The sequence below is a fragment of the Lactuca serriola genome, chromosome 8 (assembly GCF_051521515.1).
Source record: "Lactuca serriola cultivar US96UC23 chromosome 8, Lser_US96UC23_V15, whole genome shotgun sequence".
In the NCBI taxonomy this organism is placed as follows: Eukaryota; Viridiplantae; Streptophyta; class Magnoliopsida; order Asterales; family Asteraceae; genus Lactuca; species Lactuca serriola.
In genome coordinates this window covers 21,247,230-21,267,591 of record NC_136415.1, presented here as the reverse complement: position 1 = coordinate 21,267,591, position 20,362 = coordinate 21,247,230, and the positions used below count along the sequence as shown (strand labels likewise).

Below are 20,362 nucleotides of genomic sequence, written 5' to 3'. Positions count from 1 at the left end.
ACTAAGTGTTTAAGGACATGATGACTAGGGTGCCCAAGATGTTGATGCCACAGAGACGGAGAAACGAAAAATAGAGCTTGAGTTGTTGGAGTAGTGACAGGGTAAAGATCACCATTGCTTTCACATCGCATGAGAATTTGTTTGGTTTGAAGATCCTTCATAGAAAAACCAAAGGGGTCAAATTCAATAGAACAATTATTTTCACGAACAAAACGACTAACAGATATAAGATTTTTAATAATTGATGGTGTGATCAAAACATTTTTAAGATGTAAAGTGCGAAACATATTATTGTGTGGAAGAGTGGAATGTCCCATTTTAGTCACAGGTATAGAAGATTCGTCTCCTACTAAAATAGATGAAGAAAATAAATGATTATCTGAAACAGATTTTAGAATACTTGTGTTGGCGTGAATGTGCGATGTAGCCCCGGTGTCCATATACCAGCCATCTTGACCTGGATCGTTTAATGACGTAGTATTAAACATTTGTGGAAGAGAAGTGGGCTCCAGATTTGTTGAATATGAGTTGTTGGGCCACAAAAAAGGTTGAGAAGAATGACTGGTCTGATAAGCTTGTTGTGGACCAAAAAATAAATGTTGTTGGGCTATGTTCGGTTGGACCCAAGGTTGTCTTGGTCCAAAATGATTGTTATGAGGAGCCGAATTAGGGGTTGGAAGAAGCCCAAGAGAATTTGGTCCACCATTTGAAGATTTAAGTCCACCATTATTGTTGACCTGATGCCATCCGTAGACCCAATTCCCTGAAGCGTTTCCCACACCTCGTTGCTGATACGGTCCATTCAAAGGAGGTTCACAGTTGCCATTGAAGTTTCGACCACCATGTCTTCCGCCTCAACCACCTATGTACCGATCGGCGTTGCATCCCCCATGATGACCACCTCGAGATGACGGCTGATTTGTCGATTCGGTGGCAAGGGCATGAGGTGATGAGGCGGTATCGGAGTAGGTAAGAGAAGATCGACGGCTGTCTTCTTGAATAAGTTGTTGTTCCTCCTGGATGAGCATAGACCTGACGTCCCAAAACGAGGGTAGAGGGTCCCGATGACGGATTGTAGTTGCAAAGACTCGAAATTTTGGAGACAACCCATTTAAGGTGTAAGCAACAAGGTTAGGTTTAGGAACTTTTGCATCCATGTTATTCAGGAGATCAGCAAGGGTTTTGATACGATTACAATATTCTATGACAGAAGAAGTTCCAATGGTAATATTTCTCAGTTCATTATCCAGTTGAATTACCTTATTTGCTTTGTTGGTTCGAAAAACTTTTTCAAGTTTCAGCAAAACATCATATGTTGTTGTCTGTTTCTCAAAAATCAGATGAAGAAGAGAGATTTCAAGGGTGCCATACATCCAAGACTTCACGATGACATCTAACCGGGTCCATTCATCGTTGTTTTCTGCATAAATCTTTTCTTTTGGGGGTTCAAGATGACCTTTGGCTCCATATCCAATGCAATGGATCTCAAAAAGTTCACGCCAGATATCGTAATTCATACGATCCAAATCAAGTATCAAGGGAACATCATGTTTGATGTTTATCGTAGAAGAAGGTTTATCAGAAAGTGTAGAAGATGATGCAGAAGAAGAGGATCCAGTCATTGTGAAAGTCAATGAAAAGTGAAGAAATAGAACAGAATAGAAGAAGAATCAAAGGAGGCAGTTGACAGAACAGAAGGCGACGCCTAGGTCTAGAGAGATTTCAGGAAAGTTTGATACGCTCTGATACCATGAAATTTTGGTATTTCTCATTAAAATCACCTTTCATTGATTGATATATATATATATATATATATATATATACACACACACACACACACACGATTACATCAAAAATGGGCCAAATACAAAAGGGCCAAATAAGAATACAAACACAAGACTATATATCATACACTAATACTTCTTACTGATCCAAGTACCCGTATTCAGTTATTTTTTGATAATTTTTATATGCTATTAGTTTAGGTTATCAATTGGTACCCACGATAGGAATTCGATTATCCACACCTTTTGTAAAGCGGGTCATTTAGAGTATGCAATAAGAACTAATAGAATCTATATCTATTTTTAATATTAGAAAGTATCAGGTTTGGTTCTTTATTGACAAAAATTGACTATTCTAGATTGACAAACTATTTGCATTATTCTCAACGTATATTATTTATATATAATACTAGAGGAGCAAATGTGTATATGGTGGGAAGAGGGAGAAACTTCGCTCTCTAAAATTCATTCTACCACAGGTAACCAAAATGTTCACTTAGAGGTATATTTTGTCATCTTTATAAAACAAAGAAAGAAAGAAATAGCAAAAATTTAATGGAAGGTAGTTTGGTCATTTTTGTTATTATAGGTCTGTTATCTTTTTCTATCAATGATGTCAACTCTTTTTCTTCCAAATTTAAGGAAAAAGATGTTCATGTTCATGTTTTGGTGACCACTCTTACAACCATTCAACTATGTGAAACATTTCTGTATTAATTAAAAAGAAACACTCATATATAACTGAGCTAATTAATTTCTGTTACCAAGGATTTCACCTTAACACACCAGAGACTTCGACAACATAGAGCTGCACAAACACTGCTGCAGTTCAGTCAACTTCATTGTACTACAACAGCTTAAAGGTAGAAAAGTTTTTACCTATAGAGAGTGAAGCAAATAAGTTTTTATGTTATTTCAGGACCTCTTATTAAGTTGAGTTAGCTTTTAATTCGAAAGTTATGTAACTCCGAATCAATGGCGAAATTGAAATGCATTATTTGATCGGCACTAGAATCAAACATGTTATTTTTTTAGAGTTGGTATCAAATCAAAATTACCATGAGATGGAAAGATGGTGACTTTGCATCTTCTATGTTAACAAATCCATACCCCGCAAAGCGGAGTTCCGCATCTAATTTTTTATTTAAAAATAGTACATTCTTCCGCAAAGAAAAAATGTATCCATCAGACATCTAAGTAATTCAAGGAATTTTTTTTTCTAAATGTACCACTGTCGTCAAATTTATTTATTTACTTTGGAGGTTTAGAAAAAAAAATCTATGGTTTTAGAATGTCTGTTAAGGTTGTTTTCAAAAAATAGAAAATTCAAAAGTTTTAGTTGTTAAATTGTAAAACAAATGGTTGAACCGTAAAAAAAAACTAAAAAAAATATTAATAAAAAAAATCATGTGATTAAATTTTATAAAAGTTTTATAGTTATATGGGAGACCTTTTATACCGGTTGAAAAAAAAAATTCTTTTGAAAAAATCAAAATATCCACGGCTAAATTAGAATATATATATATATATATATATATATATATATATATATATATATATATATATATATATATATATAGAGAGAGAGAGAGAGAGAGAGAGAGAGCTAGGTTCAGGTGTTTAAAGTAATTATTGTGTTATTGTATACATAAATGTGGGCCAATCAAAATTTAAAATAAACATAAATAAATAAATAAATAAATAAGGGTAAATAGGTAATTTGATAATTAGTTTCCACAAATAATATCCTATAATTATGGTAACTATTAACTTCAGCTACCTAGGTTTTCTCCACCGCTTTTTAACACCACCACCTACACCATTACTGCCGAGGTTGAAGGGCACAACACAACCATAATCACCATCATCACCGATGGTCCTCCACCACTCGTCGCCTTTATCCACCAATGTCGCCCACCTCTGACGCCCCCTTTGTCTGCGAAAACCCTATCACAAGTTTGTGACGGCAAGAATCCATCCCCCGACTCCTATTATTGATCGCTATCATTTGAAAAATTCCCAAACATCAAAAAGGTATTTGATTTGATTGCAATTTAGATTCCGAAGAAGATTTGAAGATGGTTACATAACCTGTTTGTAAGTTGTTTCTTCCCCGCTAGCTGTTCTGATCATACCCTGTCGCTCAAAAACTTCATTAATATGTGAATTGTTGCGATTTCAAAGAACTTACTATCTAAAGCTCTGACGATAGCTTCGTCGTTGGCTCTAAACCACTCCAAGAGAGTGATTAAACACCACATTACAGATGTACTCAGGAATCTACCCGGAAGAATTGGTTTCTATTCTTCTTTCCAGGTTTAATTTCTCCGATTTCTGGTGGCAAGATCGGCGATCACAAAGATCTCGGCTCCAAAAACCCATTTCTCTGCCTCGATTTCCCCAGGTTTGTTTACTTCATCTTGTGATTTGTTTCCATTTATGCTTATGAATATAACTCGTATAGTGTTGGAGGTTGAAAGGTGTTACAGTTTATTAGTCGTTGTGGTCTGGTAGGATTTGATAGATGTGGAAAATGTAAATGCCCCTTTCAAGCAAACATTCAATTGAATTAGAAAAGGAAATTACTGTAAGATCTTACTTGTCTTTGAATATATTCCATTTTAATGTGACTGAATTCCAGTTATGTTTAAGATTGTTAATCATTGTGCGTATGCTTAAATCATCATAAACTGATTGGATCTTCTCTTTTTTTTTTTCCTGTATGTAGGGTATGATGAAGCTGTTTGGAACTATTTTATCACACAAACAAGTACTTATCACTACAATTATTCTCTTTTTACCTACAATTGCAAATCTATTCATGGACATAATCTTGACATATTCCATATTTCTCACAGGGGCAGGAAAAAGACCATGATTTTAAAAGTGGTGAAGGTTCAAAAAGTGAAAGAATGCAAATGGTAAAATTATGACTAGAACCGATTCTGTTGGAATGGAATGACGAATTCCAATTCTGTTGGAATCATAGAAGTTGATGCTTGAAGAACGGACCATAAAATTGAAATGGACCACATTATTCTTTTAGAATGTATTAGTCGTTGTTAGATTTTGATGTTTTCTTTCCCGTTTTGATTGTTTTTTAGTTTTATTCTTTAACAATTGTTACCCGTATTCTATAAGAAATAATGTACTTTTGTTTTTATTCTTCAATTGATTGTTCAAAAATTTGTTATTCTACAAGAAGTTTTAAATTCATGATCAAGAAATAGGTTCAAGAATATTTTTATTTTTGAATATACTCATAAACATATTCTGTCAGAATGTCCGAATTAAAAGAATTATAATTCATAAAATCGGATTTTTAAAATTAATAAAATCTATGATCCCTTAAAAATACAATTTTCCTTTATTAAATCTATATTAATTGACTAAATTACCCTTGTAATTAATTAAGATGATATTTTTCAATTATATTTAATTCAATAATATATATTAATCACTTTATTAAAATAAGTAAATTTGATTGGCCCACATTTATGCATATAATAACACAATAATTACTTTGAATAGAATAACCTAAGCCTATATATATTAGACCTGACAATTTGATACACGACACGAACACGATACGAGTTTCCCGTGTCTGTGTTTGAAAAATTCATGTTTCGTGTTTATTCGTGTCTGACACGTATTTTAAATTCATGTTTCGTGTCTTACACGTATCAAACACAAATTTACCTGTTTCGACACGTATAAGACACGATACAAATTCGTGTTGCACATGACACGTACAAACACGTATATACACATATATACTTTAGGGTTAAATTTTATATTTATAATATATTAGTGACCATTTGCGTAAAAGTCAATAATTAGTTTATAGCCCTAGCTTAAAAAAAAGCCATTAAAAACGTGTTTTTTCGTGTTTACATGTAACACGGATAAAAACATGTCTATTCGTGTCGTATCACGTGTCACACAATTTTTTTACGTGTCGTGTTCGTGTTTAACAAATTCGTGTCGTGTAAATTCGTGTCTAACACGAATACACGACACGTAGACACGGATTGTAACGTCTAATATATATATATATATATATATATATATATATATATATATATATATATATATATATATATATATATATATAACAAATCCCACTATTTCTAAAAATAGATTGAATAAAATAATAATATTTTTTAAGATGTCCAAATCATTAAGCTAATTGTAAAACTAATCACTAATAAAATAATATTAAAATTTAAACAAACTCCTATAAATCTTCTCTTCCAAGGTTTTGACCACATCTTTTTTCATCAAAATAAATACTCAACACCTTATAATTTGGTCATTTCATGAATTTTCTTTATTTTTAATATGACATGTTTCCTAAAACAAACTAATTATTGAATTGAAAATAATCATTCTTCATCTAAAAGAAATTAATTATCGAAACAAATTATTTGTCGTCCGCCGTTTTGCGCGGGTAAACGGCTAGTGTATATATATATATATATATATATATATATATATATATATATATATATATATATATATATATATATATAAATTCTAAAAAATTATTGTAGTTTTTATTTATTTATTTAACCAATAAATAAATTATTGTAGTTTTTATATATTTATTTAACCAAAAACCAATATAAATTTAACATATATATATATATATATATATATATATATATATATATATATATATATATATATATATATATATATATATATATATATATATATATATATATATAGGTTCAGGTTCATTTGAGACCATTCTAATTTTGTGAGACCGTGAGACCAAATCTAAAAATAATTTTAAAATGCAAAATAAATGGAAAAATCCAAAAATTCTTTTTTTAAATATTATTTTCAGAACTTTAATTAACTAAAAAAAATAAAAAAAAATCCCGTTTTTTTTTGAAAAATACGTCAAATATTCTAAATAGAATATTACACTGACATATTTTAAAAAATTATTTTAAAATGCAAAATAAATGGAAAAATCTAAAAAAAAATTTAATATTATTTTCGGAACTTAAATTAACTAAAAAATTTATAAAAAAAATAAAAAAATAAATCTTTTTTTTTTAAAATACGTGAAATATTCTAAAAATAATTTTAAAATGCAATATAAATGGAAAAATCAAAAAATTATTTTTTTAAATATTATTTTCGGAACTTGAATTAACTAAAAAAAATTTAAAAATAAAATAAATAAAATAATGCGTCTCACGGTCTCACAAAATTAGGTCGTCTCACATGAACCTAACCATATATATATATATATATATATATATATATATATATATATATATATATATATATATATATATTATTGGTTAAATAAATAAATAAAAACTACAATAATTTTTTAGAATTTATCCAGAAAATTTAATTAAACAGAAACTTGGAAGTTGTTCAATGTGAATGCATGTTTAGGTGGTTCGCGTATTTTGTGTTCTACGTTTTTCGTAGCGACCAAGAAAATTATATTTCTCAATTTTTAATTCTTTAAATTTCTTTTTATTTTTGGTTAATAAGATTCTTATCATGTGCCTTTGTTGGCAACAAATCACAAATACTTTCACATATATCCCCATCAATAGAGTAAATTACTAATTTGTCTCTGGTTCAAGTAACAAATTATACGTTTAGTTTTTATATTCAAAAATTAATTCGGATTGTCCCTTATATCATTAAAATTGCACGTTTCGTCCATAAAATCATTTACCCGACATAAAATATCTATTTTGCCCTTATACATTTATTTTTAGGCAGTTATTATTATAATTATAAGACAAAACTTCATAAATGGTCCCCGTGGTTTCACAAAATCTAAAGTTTAGTCCCTAAGTTTAAAAATCCTCACAGATGGTCCATGTGGTTTTAAAACTTTTGATGTTTGGTCCTTATGCAAAACTCCGTTAGCTTTCTACCGTTAAGTGAATAACATTTTTGTCATTTCACTACCCTATGGACCATTTATGAGGTTTATTTATTATTTTAGGAAAAAAATATAATATAATTAATTAATATAACTACAGAAAAGGGTCCCTCTCTCTCTCTCTCTCTCTCTCATACACACCATAATCCCGTTTCCCTTTCCCTTTAAATTGAAATCCAGGAGCATCATCAAAATCCACACATACGTGGGATGCTCTGACGAATGCTTTAAAGATAGCTTGATCGACGATGAATCGTCCTCCACCACCGGAATCGTCAAAGCTTGGATCTGAAGTTGTTGATGTGCCATCAGTGGTGCTCAACGATTATCAGGAGATTGGAATACGAAATCAGATGCACACTGATGTGTGCAAACTCACTTAGTTTTAAACCTACTTTTAATTATTAAATAACACACAAAAGGCAGTGAACCCATCAATTGTGGTATAGCTAAATAAGCAGGATATCGATCACAGGGAACGGTAAATTAAAATTAAAAACTAATTTTATCTAAGTTAATTAATAAATAAGGGTTTTATCTAGTTTTACAAGACTAGAAACTTACTAACTATTACTAATTTAAGAACTAGAAAATAAAGACTTAACTAGATTCAATAATTGGAAAGGAACTTCTGTTTAGTTCAACTTAGTTGATTCTATGGTTGATTTCAAGGTAATGGTGCAATGGATTAATTCTTTCGTTGGTTACCGATTCAAGTGATTAGATTCGTATTCACTACCCTAATCCTTAGCAAATAAACAAACTTAAACAGTGGCCAATTGTCTAATTTAATTAAATTCACTAGATTAATTATTCGGGTTAAGTTAGACTTGCAATAGTTAACTAATTTATTCTTTTAATTAACTTCTTGTTTGATGGTCATCTTACAAGCTTGCACATGGATTTACTCAATTTTCTTATTAATTCTAGTTTCATATTCATTAATCCTAGACATATGGCATAGTGATCACATAGCATATGAGGTTAATAATCAATAGATGTTCATGCTAATCAATTATCTTCCTATTAACAGAAAATTAATTATTATTCACACACAAGGTTCTTTAGCAAGCTAAAATAACAAAAATTCACCAACTTAGAATTAATCCTACCAATCAATCAAACCATATTGTCAACTTTGTATCCCCAAACAGAAGTCTAAAGGTTTTAGCTCATAATTGAAGTAAATAACAGCAAACAAACAAAGTCAAATTGCTTAACCATAGTGATAAAACAAAAGAATAAGTGGAATGATGAAATTTTGCCTCAATTACTCTCCGGGATTGAATTCTAGCTTCTTTCGTCGTCTTCTAGGGTTTTTCTGCCTTCTCAATCGCAGCTAAACTCTTCTGAATCGTTCCAGACTCTTCTCCTATCGTTCTGAGGAGTTATCTTTATATATACGAATCGACTCGTCGAGTCAGGTGGTGACTTGTCGAGTCCATCTCTCAGTCCCCGTATTGTGATAAGTCTCCGGGATCCCGAGTCATTATCTTCTCGATTCTTCGATCGGACTCGCCGAATAGTCGACCCTACTCGCCGAGTAGGTGTCACTACAAGAAAAAAGGCCTTTTACGACGCGCAAAATACGAAGCTCATTGATCTATGTTACGCAAGAGAGAGTGACATTAAAAAAATGTCATCTCTTCAAAAAATTTAAGTATATATGTCGCGTTTTATTGAGTGCCCTTAGAGTTAGTGTCTAATGTAAAAAACTTAAAAACACGGAGGGCACTTAATGTAAAATGTGCGCCGTCTCAAAATGTCGCATTATAATTTTAGTGAAAGGCGCGCATCTCTTCACAAAAATCGAGGTTACTAACAAAATATCTAACACTCACTATTCATCAGTCACTTCACTCTCTACTACGATTCTATCGACGGTGAGACCTCGACTCGCCTTCCCTTGCAGACAATGTCTCCTCCTCCGATCGTTAGGTTACTTCTCTGGCTGATTTCGCCTCGCCGACGACCATGGGTTCAACTGACATCATTGAAGACTGCTAAAATTTACGTGCCCTAGGTCCGATTAAGGTGTTCCTGTTGAACCGATCATCGACCCAAGTGAACTTCCCGGTTGGCCATATAACGTTGTAACAGAAGAGAAAGAGCAGAAGAAAGTCGACACAAGGGGAAGAAGCGCCTGGTAGCCATGAATCTGATGCTAAGTTGAACACATTCAAGGGTTTCTCACCTACTGAAGCTTCTTAAGTCGAACACAAGGTAAAATCTCAAGCTTCTCAAGTTATATGTAATGTTTTTATCCCCTTCTTTCATCTTGCGAACATTTTCTCTGCTTTTTATCCCAAACTTTCACCTTGTCCTCAAGGTGAAGAAAGGATTGGCTAACCGTGTATACATAATGACAGTTGCCTAAGAAAGTCGAAAAATCCCTCAAAATACTGTTAATCAAACTCCCCTGTGAGATGTTTCTCTTCAGGTTCTTCGAACCCTGGTCTGGTAGAACATAATTTTTTATGTTTTCTGATTGTACTTATGAAATTATGAAATCATGTTGTATCTTTCATTTCGATTGGGGGTATGTATGGATGATTTGTAATAGGGATTGAGATTATGAAATCATGGTTGAAGCATTCATTAAACCCTAAATGTAGATGTCTGAGTCTAGATTTATTTTTTAACGGTTGAGAAATTCTGCAAGGACACTTTATCTTCTTAAGAACATAGAAAAAACTTCTAAGTTGTTTCACTTAATTAGTCAAAAAGCATCTTATTCTGGAACCAAAAGACTTGTTAGAGCATATTAAACATTGAAAGTGTATGTATTTATGAAATCAGCCATTGATTCATTTTGCATTTTGATCATCACACAACCTCTTTGATAGAAACCAAAATCCAATAACAGATAAATGAAACTCAAATATGAGATATATAGATCTAGGAAGCTATTTGATTACTAAATGGAAATAAGAACAAATCAGAAAGGAAATCCAAATGATTATCCTCCTGCCCTAATCAGAAAAGTTCTCTCAAGAGAAACTTCCTGCCCAAGCTAAAGTCGATACTCAAAGTTACAAAATACTAAATGATTCAATACTCTTAAGAATTAAAAATCTATAAAAAGCTTGCCTGTTTGTTTAAAGCATCCAAAGTTTCTTCATTGAGGTCATTACCAGCAGTGATTCCAGTCTTTCCAAACCTCGGAACTCCAAATTCCATTCCAATTGTTTCAAAGAACTTTCTTTTCTCACATGAAAGATAAGCAAGATCACCAAAATCCAACCGAATTCCCCTTGCTTTATACCTATACAAATAAATACATCAATTAACATATTAATTATTATCATTAAAGTTTAAACCTTGTGTATCATAAAATAGAAAAAGACAATAATACCCTAGATCATTTAGTGCTAGAAGAACAACACAGAAGTTAGGAACACCACTCTTCATCACTTAGGAAAAAAAATTATCTGATAAGTGTTTGCTGACATGCAACCTACGTGGCATGTACTTGGCAAATTATTAAAAGGTTAAGGTCATATAATAACTCACGTATTTGTACTTTCTTACATATATTTTTTAGTTAAAATACTTCAGGCCTCAAGTATTTTATGCAAAAAAAATAATCCCTGTCAATTTTCATCACATACAAAAAATTTCAGGAGTGAAAATGTAACACCCAATGCACAAAGACCAAATTACCCTTTGCCTAATGCCTACCTTTTCTTATGACTACCTTCAGCATTTTGTTTTGTTTCAATAACAGTGCTACGTAGGGATGTTTCTGCATAAGAGCAAAACAGAAAGCACACAATATTACAATTCGGTCCCTCCACTTTTCCCTTGTTTTCAAAGAAGGTCCATTCTTTATCACATTCTCTATCAATACCACCATCTTGAAGTAGAGGCTTGTAAATAATGATATACTCATCAGACTTATCATATTCAATTTTCAAATAGGTGCATAATTTGCAAAAAAAGACAAACACAAAACTGCTAGCTAAAGAAAATTCTGATTTTATTGCAACAAATCTTCTGGCTACAAACAAACAAAACATTCATCTCATCTTGTTAAAAATAAAGTCGATTCTTTGCCTTAATACAAAGCCAATTAATAATTGTTCATGTTTGTATATCAATAACAACTCTTTATTAGTTGATTGTACTAAGATATAACACCAATAAACATCAACCACTAGACAATTCAATTCAACAGTGGAACAGGGAACCAAAATAACATTGTGATCCGGAGGTTTAGGAGGTATTAATTCCCCTAAAGAATACAAACCTCTGTATGAAGAATGAACTAACTCTATCTGTTTTTCCAATTGGACTCCGAAGCTGTACAAGGCTTCATTTGTTTCTTATACGTCTTTCATCGGATGATCTAACTCGATGATTTTCAACCGCTCGTGTTCTTCCACGGGATTTTAAACCGGATTTAGGACGATTATGCCCTTTTGATGTAACTGCAAATAGCTTACACAGCTTCTTCACCTGTGAAATTTAATTCGTAATCTATAAACATTTCTTTAAATGTATATTTATATAAAACAGAAAAAGGAACCTGATCGGTTTTCAAGAGGCCTTCAAATTTACTCCGTGTGTAGTAGTTTTCTTTAAGGACATCCTTAAATTTCTCTTCTGCTACTGGCAAACAATCATCAAGCACGCTAAATCGAACCTGATTTTATTCAATTATAAAAGATATCATTAATCAGTAGTTATAATCAAAATGAAAGATGAAAAATGAATGAATGGTTGAATACTACCACTACTACTAACTTGAGATGGGAATTCATTTTTGAAAGCTTTTGGTTCAATGTTATAACCACCGGGTCCAACAGCTTTGAAGATTCCATACATTAATCTGAGATCAACATCAAACAGAAACAATCTCATTCCTTTATAAATCTTTGCTACTTGATCTTGTTTATTTGCAGGAAGTCCAAGAATCTTGTAGCGAAAACAATCTGTTTTTGTTTTTGAACTACACATGAACACCATCCCCATGCTTAACAAATCTCAGTAGAGAAGAGTAGTTTAATCTTACACCTAGGCTTATCAAGGTAGACCGAGTTATAAATAGATGGCAAGGAGATTGTAGGTACAATCAATCCTCCTGAATTGGAGCATTTTGCTTGCATGTGGGTCGATGAAAACAGAAAGCACACAATATTACAATTCGGTCCCTCCACTTTTCCCTTGTTTTCAAAGAAGATCCATTCTTTTGGCTAATGGCTACTTCCAAACATACATACATACATAATACATAGCCACACACATGTTCAATTCTTTTGGTCTCTCACACCTTTCTAAAACCAAAATATATACACCAACTTATCTTACTATCTTGTTTTATGAATATTAGTATTAAACCACTTTACAATGTTTATTTACAGCCAAGGGTCAGATTCAAAAACTACATTAAAACATGGGTTCTTAAATAATTATAATTTGTATAAACATGAGCATGCCTAATAAGGCAAGCCTATCTTCAAATTCTTTTCTGTACACCTGTATCAAACCACTGCCATCTGTAACTTGAAGCTTCCCATTTAACATTGTCTTGTATTCATCATCTGTAACTTGAAGCTTCTCATTAAAAATTGAAAGTGTATGTATTTATGCTTCTAACTATTTTTGCTTGTAGGACTATTGGCAAGAGGATTAAAAGTGCATTGATCTGGGTGGTAACTACAGCTGTATGTGGCTTGGTGTTGTGCATCTTATACGGTTAGTATCTCCTCCAATTATTAATTTATTCTTACAAGAAACATTTTCACTTATGATCAAATGCAATTAGGAGTAGAACCTACTTTTAGTCATTTAGAAGGTTGATGTCCCTGGTTTCCCATGCAAGTAGGTATGATGGGCACTGCCAAAAAAATTAGCTTACATGGCAAAAATTACTATTCTAGCTTTGCATTTTGTATACTTATAATAGGATTGATGAATGAGATGTTTCTAGGCTTTGACATAATCTGACTGTGGTTAGTTTCATGGTCACACTAAAGCATAAATGGGCATGATTTCTGAGTTGACAGCATTGCTTGCTTTATGAAAACGTGATTTTTAGTAACTTTAATGAAGTCTTTTCAAGAAACTTACAACATTCGAGTTTTAGAAAGCTCTTAGGCGATGATTTTTTACAGTAACATCAATGTATGCATCAGTTATCATAGTACCATGATTTTTTACCCCTATATTAGAATGAATACAATTCCATTTGGCTGTTTCTCTTGAATATATATGCATGCCAGTCCCACCAATGTTCAAATCCTTAGAGCCAGAAGCAACAAACGCATGCTTCAAAGTATAATATCCAAGCTTGCATTATGTGAACCTTTCTTCACACATATTTTGCTAAATGCTGTTCGTTAATTTTTTTCATAATTGTGCATTGCAATATGCATATAGTTACAATGAGTTACAATTTTTTTGTTACTTGCTGCAGGCTCAAAGGGTGATAAAGCAACAGTTTCTGCTATAAATTACACTGATATTCCACATACTCAGGTAAGAAAAGGTATTTATTTTTAATCTATCTATTTTTTAGGGTACATAAGTTTTTTATTTTTCATTTTCTAATATAGATTCTATTATATTATTTTGATTAAAAATTCATTTTTGTGAATATTCGTTTAAAATATCCAAGCCTTTTTAACTTAACATTAAAAACAATCAAAAGCCTAACATATTTTGTACATACTCTACAAGAAATACATATAACATATAGCTCAACAGAATGAGATTAAAAAGAATGTCATCCAAAAAGCTTCTTGCTACTCTACAAGCAATACATATAACACTTGCACCTCTTCTTTTCTAACAGATCCATCATGTTCACCCTTTAACAGGATTCATACAAATCAATTCAATCATATTATAACAAAAAGAATAATTAATCTATAACTAAAGTTATTCCAGATAATAAAAACAACCTTGAGAAACAGAGAGTTTACCTGTGACTGTGAGTTACCTTGACTAGGTTGTAGTTGTGCTCCTTCTTTTCTAACAGATCTTTTATAGATCTTAGGTACTCACCCTTTCACAGGATTCATACAAATCAATTCAATCATATTATAACAAAAACAATAATTAATCTATAACTAAAGCTGTTACAGATTATAAAAACAACCTTGAGAAACAAAGAGTTTACCTGTGACTGTGAGTTACCTTGATTAGGTTGTAGTTGTGCTCCTTCTTTTCTAACAGATCTTTTATAGATCTTAGGTACTCACCCTTTCACAGGATTCATACAAATCAATTCAATCATATTAAAACAAAAACAATAATTAATCTATAACTAAAGCTGTTACAGATTATAAAAACAACCTTGAGAAACAGAGAGTTTACCTGTGACTGTGAGTTACCTTGATTAGGTTGTAGTTGTGCTCCTTCTTTTCTAACAGATCTTTTATAGATCTTAGGTACTCACCCTTTCACAGGATTCATACAAATCAATTCAATCATCTTTAAATAATAATAAAATGATAATTAATCGACTTGTGATGAAAATTTTACTAACCTCAATCTGCCACATTAAATCAGGAATGGAAACAAGTAGAAACATCAACTCATTAACCAACAAAGACAGAAGAGAAAGAAAGAAAGAAAAAAACAACAAAGAACAGCCATACCTATAGGAAGTTCTTATGCAGTATTAATCACAATTAACATCAAACATAAATATTTATACATTTTTAGAATGTAACTGTCAACTGACAGTTAATACCTAATTTTAAACAGATTGACCACCCAAGGGTAAAAAGGTCAAACCCATAAATTATGAAATAACGGGTTTGCAGGTGGTTTTGTGCTGGACACCTGTTTAGCCCATTTCTAACTTTAAAATTTCTGCAAAAAAGATCATATTCAAAATTTTAAAAGTATTTCTAATTTTCAAATTTTTGTAAAAGTTCATAAAATTTTATAACAAACACATAAAAATATTCAAACAAGCTGAAAAAGTAACTGGATGCTGAAAAAGTAAATGATAACCTATACAGTTTTGTTCCCTGCTTCAGTTTTGTCACTGTACAGTTTTGGCCCCTGTACAATTTTTTTGTCCCTGTATAGTTTTGGCCCTGTACAGTTTTGTTTTTGCATAGTTTTTGTCCCTAAACATGCGTAATCATTATTGCTTTAAATGGTAAATAATTATGTAGGTTGGCAACAAATGTTTAATGGATAAATCATGGATTTCCTCTAGTAGATTATCAAATGCATATGATGAAGGTGTGAATGCTTTTCTAGAGTTTGCACAAACTAATAATCCAAAGTTAGATGTTATTCCATGCCCTTGTGTAAATTGCATCAATTTGTGTCACCACTCAATTGACAATGTCCGTTATCATTTTTTTGCCCACGACTTCAATGAGAATTATAAGATTTGGTCTTTCCATGGAGAAAAACAACCCAATAGTGATTCTAGATGCCCTAACAATTCCATTCCTCCTGATGCTATTTATACAAAGGATATGCTTCATGATGCCTTCAAATACGTAGACGATGAACCTGATTCGTTGAAATCACTTCTTGAAGAGTGTGATAAGCCACTTTATGTAGGGTCAAAGTATAATGCACTTAGTGGATTATTGAAATTCCAACATTTGAAGGGTCAATTTGGATGGTCTGATGCTAGTTTTGATGCTTTGTTGTCTGTCCTAAAAGATATCTTACCATCAAACAATACCATCCCTAGCTCGATATATGAGTCCAAGAAGTTGCTAAAAGGAGTAGGTCTACAATATGAGAAGATTCATGCATGTGAAAATGATTGTGTTCTATTCTGGAAAGAACATAAAGATGCTTCTCATTGTCCAACTTGTGGCACTTCTCATTGGAAGAAGAATTCCAAAAACGTACCTTCAAAAGTTTTGTGGTATTTTCCTATCATCCCTAGATTTAGAAGAATGTTTTCAATACCACAAATTGCTCATGACTTAACTTAGCATGCACAAGGTCGGGTCAATAGTGGGAAGCTTACTCATCCTCGCGATACCCCTTCTTGGAAGCTTGTTGATAACACGTGGAAAGAATTCGGACAAGAAAAACGAAATCTTAGATTAGCCTTGTCTGCTGATGGTATCAATCCACACAAGTCATTAAGTTCCAAGCATAGTTGTTGGCCAGTTATCCTAATAACATATAATCTACCCCCTTATTTGTGTATGTCAAGAAAATTCATGATGTTGACTCTGTTGATATCCGGGCCAAACCAACCTGGTAACAATATTGATGTCTACTTGGCACCATTGATAGAAGATCTAAAGCTCTTGTGGGAAACTGGCGTTGAGACTTTTGATTCTCATAAGAAAGAATACTTCAATTTAAGAGCAATATTACTTTGGACTATTAGTGATTTTCCCGCGTATGGTAATCTTTCGGGGTGTGTTACCAAAGGTTATTATGCTTGTCCAATATGTTCAAAGAATACTTGTTCACAATGGTTGCCAAAGTCCAAAAAAGTATGCTTCCTTGGGCATAGAAGATTCCTACCACTTGAACATCCTTTTCGCAAAAGAAAAAAACATTTCAACAATCAACAGGAGCACGATTTTATGCCACAACCATCATCAGGTGAAGAGATTTATGACTATCTGGCGGGATTTGAGACTACATGGGGTAAGAAGATAAAGCCAAAGAAGGTAGTATCAAAGAAGGTAGGATCAAAGAAGATAAAGTTAAAGAAGATAAAGTCAAGGAAGGGAGCGTCAAAGAAGGAAACGCCAAAGAAGGAGAAGACAAAGAAGAAAAAAGAAAGTATCGACGAGAGATCTAAATTTTGGCATAAAAAGTCGATTTTTTTTGAACTTGAATATTGGAAGAAGTTGCCTGTTCGCCATCAGTTAGATCTCATGCACATAGAAAAAAATGTGACCGAGAGTGTTTATGGGACAACGTTGAATTTGCCTCACAAGACGAAGGATGGATTAAAAGCACGACAAGATCTTGAAGCGTTGGGCATCAAGACTGAATTACGACCTGAACCAAAAGGGGATCGACATTGGCTTCCGCCTGCCAAGTACACATTGAATTCCGCAGAGAAACATCTATTTTATGAAACCCTGTCTAACATAAAAGTTCCTTATGGGTATTGCTCTAATTTCAAGGATCTCGTGTCGGATGATGTTTCAAAGATGAATGGTTTGAAGTCTAATGATTGCCATGTACTAATGCAACAACTTCTTCCATTTGCAATCAAAAGGGTATTAGATGTGAAGGTGCGGAGAACAATCCTAAGCCTGTGTCATTTTTTCAATGAGTTGTGTAGTAAAGTTGTTGATGTTAGTAAGCTAGGCAAGTTGCAAAGTGACATCGTATTAACATTATGTTTGTTAGAGAAGTACTTTCCTCCTTCATTTTTCGATGTCATGACTCACTTGATGGTGCATTTAGTTAGAGAGGTGAGGTTGTGTGGCCCGGTTCATTTTAGGTGGATGTATCCATTTGAGAGATACATGAAAACACTTAAAGGGTATGTAAGAAATCATCAACGACCCGAGGGTTGCATTGCAGAGTGTTATGTGGCAGAGGAGGCCTTAGAATTTTGTTCAGACTACTTAAAAAACAAGAAATCAATTGGCAATCCTCATGAGCGTGTTGATGAAAGAATCCGCAGTGGCAAGCCTTTATCAAAGGCTACAATTGATGCTGTAGATGCTCAGTTACTTGATCAAGCTCATCTTTATGTATTACGAAACACTACTGTTGTGGAGCCGTATATAGAGTAAGAATTACATGAAACTGTATATTCTTATACCATTATCTATCATATAAAACATTCTTTTAACTTGTAATATACTTCAGGCAACATATGTTGGAATTGAAGGATCTGAACCCCCGTCATGCTCGCAAGAGTACATGGTTGTAGAGCCAACATAGTCGGACATTTATTAGTTGGTTTAAGAAAGAGGTTTGTTTTTAAAATAAGATTGTTAGAATTACAATATTTTTAATTATTTTTTTGAATTACATTAATTATATAGTTTTCTATTAGGTTGGAAAACGTTTGGCTAACGGGGAAGATATTTGTAATGATGTTCGTTGGTTGGCCAAAGGGCCTAATTTTGCTGTTACTAAATATAGCGGTTTTGCCATAAATGAATATCATTTTCATACAACATCTCGAGATGAGTCTAGAACAACTCAATGCAGTGGAGTGTCTTTAGTTGCACATACCATGCAGATTGCTAGTGCAAAAGACTCCAATCCTGTGTATGGTGCTGTAACTTACTTCGGCCGTATAAAGGAGATATGGGATCTTAATTATCACATGTTTAGTATTCCTGTATTCATGTGTGATTGGGTTGATAGTCGTGGAGTAAAAAAGGATGATTTAGGATTCACGGTAGTTAACTTTGATAGGCTTGGTCAAAAGTCTGAACCCTTCGTATTAGCTAGTCAAGTCAAACAAGTTTTTTATGTTCAAGATCAACAAGATGAGAATTTGCATGTTGTTGGATTCACACCTCATAGGATGTACAAGTATGGATCAAATGGTGAAACTGATGATATGTTGGAATTTGATGTTACTTTTGATTTAACACAAGACTCCGCTTTATTAGACCTTGATGATGATTTTTCGTGTACGCGTCCGGATGGCGAGGGCATATTAGTTTAAATATTTTTTTGCAGAATAATAAAGTTTTTGGTATGTTTTTATTTCAGATTTTGAATGTGATTAATCAATGTCCAACTGCAACAAATAACAACGTACTTAATTTAATTTGAATCTTGTTGAAACAGGTTGTGTTTTTGTGACATGGAATCAGATTCAGCTTCTGATCACGAGGACTCCAAACAAAGAGGTCCGACAACAAAGACAAAAGCTAATAAAGTGAAGCTTGTAATAACTTACAATAAAAAAGGTGTCCCGGTTGGAAAGGAAGCCACAAAACTGTCTACTTTTGAGGGTTTGGTTGCAAGAACAATGGTTCCCATAACCTATGACTCGTGGCTGGAAGTTGGTGAGGAAGTAAGGGAAGGATTATGGCAATATGTTTTGGTAAGTCTCTGTTTTCTTCCTGTTATTACCTTTGTTCAGATCTGTTTTTGTCCCTGCTTTTGTCCCTGTTCAGATTTGTTTTTGAACCAACCTTTTTTTTATGTTTCAGGAAAAGTTTGTAGTTGACCCAAAGAGTCGGAAGCAAATTCTCCAATTGATCGGGAAGAAGTGGAGAAACTTCAAGCATTATCTATATGCCAAGTTCATTAAGAACCGAAGTAAAGATCCCAAGGCAAATCTATTCAAACCTCCGAAAGATTATCCGTTTATAAAGAAAGAAGATTGGAAAGTTTTTGTATCCCATAGAGTTACAAAGAAGTGGGAGGTTTGTTAAACTTTTCTTATATGCATTTGTAGTTACAATTTTAATGTTTGTATTTATAATTTTAATGTTTCTAATGCAGGAGAAAAGTATGAAAGCTAAAAATACTCGTGCACATCATAAATACAATCATCGTTTGAGCAGAAAAGGATATGCTGGACTCATTAATGACATTGTATGATTCCCACTGAATATTGATTATTTTATTTGTATATATTTATGTTAATTGATTTTGTTATTCTTGATAATTTAGATGCAAGAAACCGGCAAGACGGAAGAGGAGATTGATAGGGCAGTGTTGTGGAAAAAAGCAAGAGAGTTGAAGACAGGAGGATACGATGCAGATGTGAAGACGATTG

General features: G+C 32.8%; 3 protein-coding genes across 3 annotated transcripts; 1 reads left to right on the top strand and 2 right to left on the bottom strand.

The window, feature by feature from the left end:
- Positions 1-854: 854 nt before the first annotated feature.
- Positions 855-1,622, bottom strand: LOC145066697 (uncharacterized). The gene has a single exon (XM_079013975.1). It carries the CDS (start codon positions 1,620-1,622, stop codon positions 855-857), a length of 768 nt encoding a protein of 255 aa, XP_078870101.1.
- A 10,410-nt stretch (positions 1,623-12,032) lies between these two features.
- Positions 12,033-12,678, bottom strand: LOC145070135 (B2 protein-like). The gene is made up of 2 exons (XM_079017079.1): positions 12,454-12,678; positions 12,033-12,352 (listed from the first exon to the last, which is right to left on the bottom strand). Exons 1-2 carry the CDS (start codon positions 12,673-12,675, stop codon positions 12,149-12,151), a joined length of 426 nt encoding a protein of 141 aa, XP_078873205.1. The 5' UTR covers positions 12,676-12,678; the 3' UTR covers positions 12,033-12,148.
- A 1,242-nt stretch (positions 12,679-13,920) lies between these two features.
- On the top strand, positions 13,921-19,803 carry LOC145066696 (uncharacterized). Its single transcript, XM_079013974.1, has 9 exons — positions 13,921-13,984; positions 14,126-14,187; positions 15,840-16,535; positions 16,626-18,365; positions 18,484-18,540; positions 18,674-19,262; positions 19,345-19,353; positions 19,449-19,668; positions 19,791-19,803. The coding sequence occupies exons 1-9, from the start codon at positions 13,921-13,923 to the stop codon at positions 19,801-19,803; spliced, it is 3,450 nt and encodes a 1,149-aa protein (XP_078870100.1).
- Positions 19,804-20,362: the final 559 nt, after the last annotated feature.